The sequence below is a fragment of the Quercus lobata genome, chromosome 8 (genome assembly GCF_001633185.2).
Source record: "Quercus lobata isolate SW786 chromosome 8, ValleyOak3.0 Primary Assembly, whole genome shotgun sequence".
Classification (NCBI taxonomy): Eukaryota; Viridiplantae; Streptophyta; class Magnoliopsida; order Fagales; family Fagaceae; genus Quercus; species Quercus lobata.
In genome coordinates this window covers 62,605,307-62,611,361 of record NC_044911.1, presented here as the reverse complement: position 1 = coordinate 62,611,361, position 6,055 = coordinate 62,605,307, and the positions used below count along the sequence as shown (strand labels likewise).

The window sequence follows — 6,055 nt, the reverse complement described above, 5'->3', positions numbered from 1 at the left end:
TATTGTCACAAATTGAAGATGATTTTTATAAGAGAGATGCTACACCTGCAACATTTTTATAACATTTTTACAACAAATCACAGGTGGTTAGTTGTTATTGGTTAAAATATGAAACTAACACTAAGACTATTTTTTTGCCATAACAATAACAACTAGTAAAAATGTTGTAGACATATCATTTCTCTTTTTATAATAAACTATTTGATTATTTGCATCGAAAGGGAGTTGTGAAATTTATTATAAAATCAATTATAGATAATGTTTGTGATATAAAAAAACGGAAAATTTCATTTTGACAAATCATAAATGATTGATCTTGAAATGTATTAAAAAGTTATTATATGTATTTTTTTTATTATTTTGTTAATGCTGAATAATGTTTGTTGCACCTTGCCGCACTTTCCATAAAAAAAAATTTTCTTGCTTATTAATTTCATTATTATATAAGTTTAGTTTTTTTTTTTTTTTTTTACCAATATAGAAATTCTACTCTAACCTAATTTAAGTATATATGTGTGTGTGGAATTTCTTCTTAGAGACTTAAACCTCAGCCCTTACCCTCACTCCCACCTAATAAGAACTTTGTACTTGTGGAATTACTATTATGTCAAGGGTGTGCAATGGTTAGGTTTATTGATATAGCAACAAAAAGTTTATGCTCCATACAACAAATAATAAATATTCAAAAGTTTGAAATTTAAACATGGAATTAATTTATGTACCAAACAATTAAAACATGAGATTAATCACCATGAAAGATCTTTCTAAACTCTACCAAGCACATACACTCTATGCACTCAAAGTGTAATTAATTAATTACAAACCACAAGGAAAAGAGTAAAAACAAAAAAGGAAACTGAAATTGTACAGCATGACTATTCTTATTCACTCTCTTTGGGCGGTTCCTCTCTTTCCCCTCCCAAAAACAACCCAGCCATTTCTTTGTTGTTTATTGGTTATGTAAAGGTTTTTGTGCATCTTTGGCTGATTTATACATTTACTTGGCCCTCTCTTCCGATGTCAAGTCTCAAGCATTGATGTAAAAACTTGAGTATTCTAGCACCTGGGAAGGTCACTTGGAGGTGGTGGTAGAGTCTCATTCGGGCCCATCCCATTTTCTACTATGAATGCCATCTTTAGTCCCCACGTTGTGTGTACTTCCAAATGGCAATGCAAGAGCCAAACACCTGCAGAGTGCAGATACCAATGTAGAATATTGGATAAATTTTTGGATACATAATAATTGTTAAGGATAAGAGGAATGCTATGTCATAGAAGTGGGCATTAATTATATTCATTGGCAAGTTAGTTTGTACGTATTTTGTAGTAAAATTAATAGTAACTTTAACATTTTCCTAAGAATAATTTGTTTGAAAAACTTCAAGAAGTTATGACTTTTAGTTTGTCGCATGTAGTTGTTCAGCAGCCTAGTCAATAATTATCTATATTTTACAGGAAAAGAAGAAGCTCAAGGTGAGAAAATTTGTTCTTGGTTATGCCACTTCTTTGCAGATTGCATGGCACTATTAATTTCTAAAACATAGTCCACTCTTTTGGGAGTCAGCATCAATGGTGTTTCCAAAGAAATGTAAAAGCATTTCAAATTAATTTCCAAAGAAAAAGCTTGATGAGGCTGTAAGTTTAATTACCTGGATTATCTGCCTTGAATCTGACTGCAACCCATCCACCAGTTGGTACTGCAACTGTGTTCCTCTCAACGGGATCAACAAGATTGAACTTCTGAGGATCCTTATTTTTATCAAAATTCCCTAATCCCTTCCCAACCACAAAGAAATTAAACCCATGCAAATGGGTTGGATGGTTCTCTGGTGCTATTACAGCAGTGTCTTGAAGCACAATCTGGACTGTTGAATTGAATGACAACCTATATAGTCTTGTGCCATTATTGGTCTGGAGATTAGATGTTGAGTTACCAGTATAGTTAAAAGGTATTGGGGGGTTTGCTGGAAAATCAACTGTGTAAACTCCTGATATGTCATAGTGATATGCTTGAAGGAGACCTATTGTTGGCATCACAAAGCTAACATTATTAATATCTCCCACGAGCTTGCTTCCATTGACACATGTGTCACATGGGTTAACACCAACCCCCATGGTGAAAAAGAGAGAATGGTCTATGGTTAATGGGACTTTTGTGGGGTATTGTGGCGAATTAAGGCTTCGAAGTGAGTCAATGAAAGAATATGTTATTGGAGTAGCATTTTGAGCAGGAACACTGGTTAAGATGGTTGGGGGATTAGTAGGGGTGCCTTTGTAGCGCAATGTGGCATAATTGGTCAAGTTGTCAAGGCCAACAGGTGCATCCATGAAAGGTGAGAGTGTTATTATGTACTTGCCAATACCCTGATTAGCAGTTAGAAGGGCATTTGTGGTTTGGCCAGGACTGATGAATATTGTGTCAATTTGGAAGGGCTTGACATAGGAGGCATCGACTTCAACAATTGTTAGATTGTGACCAGCAATTTTGAAGAAGAGCTCGTCATTCACTGCTGCATTGATGATTCGTAGTAAATAGGTCTTACCACTTTCAACATGTAAAGTGTAACCTGCACTTGTAGAAAGGAAGATTAAAGGACCATGGCAAGAAAGGATTAAATTTCACCCAAAGAAAAGAAAAAAAAAAAAAGTGGTAGGATTAATTGTAAAAAATTAATGGTAAGCCACATATGCTGGTAATATGTATGCTATTATCTTTGTACATTAAAGCTTAAAAAGTCTATTGGGGATATGCTACCCTAGATTTACTTGAAAATTTTCCAATGATTGTCTGCATTTAACAGATTGTTTTTCATACTTCTGCTTACAATAAGTGGGGATGGGGGGTTTGAAGTTTGAACTCAGGTTCTCACCATGGAGAGAACTAAATAATGCCATTTAATTACATGACTCTTAGTCCTTAAAATTGTTTTTCGAATTTGTTTCAAGGGTTGTGTTTCTTAGTGAAACACAACCAGACTTTTTTGCTTGTTCTTTTGAAAAACGAATCAAAAGGGTGCAATATTTTTTTAGTAAAAAGAAAACATATGAATTAAGATGGTATATTATTAACTCTAAAGACATAACAAGATAATGTATACCCCATGTCAGTACCCTGAGAAGAGCAACCAGGAACGGGTCCTGGATGACCATTAATGGTGTGTGTATCTGATACATTTGGTGGAAGACCAGATTGGGTAGCTTGATTGATCACAGCTTCAACGTCCGCTTTCCACCATTCGGCTACAATTCGAAGAAAAAATCACATTAATAGCTACATTTTACTAGGATAACTTAAGCTGTAGTCTATGATTATTGATTAGTTTAGAATTACAATTCACAAGTACTAAAAAAACCTTATCAAAACAATCCAAATAAACATTTTAGCTCACCTAGAATGATGATTTTTTCCTTATCAGGCTTGGGAAATGGGTAAGGAATCCCTCTCTTGGGCAAGATAACAATAGCACCATGTATTGTGGCCCTTAGCCAGGAGATATGTGCATGCCAAAGAAGTGTGCCTCTTTGGCCAGTGAGTGTAAAGTTGTAAATATAGCTCTGCCCTGGCTGTATAGGGCATTGTGTGATATATGCAGGCCCATCTGACCAACCGGTTAGAAACTGCCTTACACCGTGCCTGCCATTTCAAGTAATAGTATATAGCTGCAATTAGTCACCCATACAAATTTTAATAGGCTTTTGTGCATTTTGGTGATGAGCAAAGATACAGGGACAACTGTTGTCGTGTCAAGTTATGATTGAAGTAACGTTACTTTCATATGATCTAGTTAGTGACATGTTATGTTATCTAAATAAGTGTGAAAATTTTTATGTCCCTAGACTTATTTTTGGTGATTAGTGGACTAAATGTGAGATAGCCTTGTTCCCACTAAATTCCAATATTATCCGTTGAAAATGGAGGCAGAGTTGTTCTCACCAGTGGATTGTGACGTTGTCTGTAACATGGTTGGTGACCCTTACTATCACGGTATCATCTTCTCTTGCATACAGAGTTGGCCCAGGGAATTGCCCATCGACAGTGACAATGGATTTTGTTGCACATAGTTTTGTAATGTTCTTCGAGACCACCTACATAAAGTACCCAGTGTTAGAGCTTTACGTATATATAAAGTGATGAAATTTCTGTTTGAAGAATATAACTTTGATTATTAGTTTTTATTTGGCTAAAGAGAAAAATGGAATTTTAATTGTTACATGTAGTGTTCTTTTCTATCTTAAAATCTAAAAAGGAGTATTAAAATATAAAGGTAAAAGTGATTTTCAGGCAAAAGTGAAATAAGAGCTTTACCTTTCATGTTATATATAAATATAAGAATAAAAATCCATGAAAATAAAATAAGAACCTTGTGGTAGGCTACAGTTAATGGAGTATAAAAAAGTGCAACAAAGATTTTTAATTCGAAAAATATTGTAATTTCGTATTCCATACCATGGGTTCTTTTGTTTCAATTAAACAGGCTTTAATTAATTTCACAATCCATATATATATGATAAATTACCAATAAGATTAAAAAAAATTAAAAACTACCAATACCCCCTCTTTTTCTTTTTCTTTTTTTGGTTATGCTTAAGGAAGGAAAATGTTAATATTACTATACTTTTTTTACATGCTTTTCATTTATTCTTAGCCATGCCCAAATTGCGAAAGTCATTGATGATGATGGACTAACAAAATCGATTGCAAAATAGACACTTTAATCTCTCAATTTTCAAAATCAAATCTATTTTATTCTTGGGCTTCCTGTTCATTTAATTTTAACAAAATTTATAGTTAAAATTGATTTGCTTAATTTTGAAAATTTTACACTTCCTATAATAACCTTTTAACACATATATATCTCATGATTCTCATTTGGTCACATTAGTTAACTTAGTTAAAATTTTAAGAGATGGAAGATATCTAATGATAAAATTGATGTAATTCTGAAAGTTAGAGGAGTAACTTAACACAATTAATAGTTGAAGGACCAAATTGGTAATTTAACCTCTCTTTTTTTCTTCTGATCTTTTCTTTCTATTTGTATGGTGATAATTGCATCCACCCTTCATTATAAAACACTTTATGCCACTTTATAAAAATATTTTATCCTACTCATTCCTTTTTTTCTTTTTTCTTTTTAAATTTTGGTTATTTTATATGTAAAAAAAAATGCATGTTTCTTAAGTTGTGATTGATATAGCATAAAGTCTATGATATAAAGCCAAACTTAACAATGTAAATTGAATATGGCCCAGAATAATAATGTCTGGGTCGTTGGTTTTCACCCAGCAATCTGCAATAATGGCAACGAGCAAAGCAATTTCCATCCATCACAGGCAATAATGATGGCATGGCATGGTTTCAAGCTTTCTTACGTTATTATATTGCATGGCATTCCTAACTTCTTATGTGTGCTGCAAGAAAATGCAACAAAGTATATATTAGAAAATTAATGCACTTACACTGAACTTATAGTGACGAACCAAGGACTCAACCAATGCTGGAAATAAAAAAGCTCCCAGTAACAATGCCCGAAACCAAGGAGCCATGTTCCTCTCTTTCTCTTTCTCTCTCTCTAGAAGACCTTTAATTCTGACTTAATGTGGTACGACTAACCACCTTATCTTATAAAGTAGTAAATCTTTGATGTCATGTCGTTTTAGATTGGTAGGTGAATGAAGAGTGCCAGCCATGAATTCTACCCAAGTTTTCTTTCATGTTACACAAAGTAGTCTGTCCATTTGCATAAGTGAAGCTAATGAGCTCTTGTTGCCGTTTTCAATTGACTGAAACCCATATTAGAGTTGAGACATACCTCTCAACCACACAGCGCAACTCTCTCTCCCTCTCTCTCTCTCTCTGAGAAAGAGCCTTCAAAATCATATTTTTGTACTTTTTTCATATATAGGACACCTTTTATTAATAGGCTTTCATTGTAGTATCTTAATTTTTTTTTTTTGGTAAACAATGATTTATATTAAAAACTAAGAAACAAAGTCATCAGTAGTAGCAGTTCATAGCCTATTACGATACATTCGCATCGAATAAGAACACAAA

The 6,055-nt window shown here is 33.5% G+C and overlaps 1 protein-coding gene across 1 annotated transcript; it reads right to left on the bottom strand.

Moving 5' to 3' along the window:
- Positions 1 to 689: 689 nt before the first annotated feature.
- Positions 690 to 5,591, bottom strand: LOC115955090 (laccase-4-like). The gene is made up of 6 exons (XM_031073140.1): positions 5,461 to 5,591; positions 3,935 to 4,086; positions 3,390 to 3,634; positions 3,112 to 3,240; positions 1,650 to 2,567; positions 690 to 1,187 (listed from the first exon to the last, which is right to left on the bottom strand). Exons 1-6 carry the CDS (start codon positions 5,545 to 5,547, stop codon positions 1,057 to 1,059), a joined length of 1,662 nt encoding a protein of 553 aa, XP_030929000.1. The 5' UTR covers positions 5,548 to 5,591; the 3' UTR covers positions 690 to 1,056.
- Positions 5,592 to 6,055: the final 464 nt, after the last annotated feature.

What these genes read in the sequence shown, in the direction of transcription:
- LOC115955090 (XM_031073140.1), bottom strand. Translation starts at nt 5,547, where the DNA reads ATGGCTCCTTGGTTTCGGGCATTGTTACTGGGAGCTTTTTTATTTCCA. An exon ending in GGAAAAAATCATCATTCTAG is followed by an intron (nt 3,241 to 3,389) that starts GTGAGCTAAAAT and finishes TTCGAATTGTAG; the next exon opens with CCGAATGGTGGAAAGCGGAC. An exon ending in ATTCAAGGCAGATAATCCAG is followed by an intron (nt 1,188 to 1,649) that starts GTAATTAAACTT and finishes TGCACTCTGCAG; the next exon opens with GTGTTTGGCTCTTGCATTGC.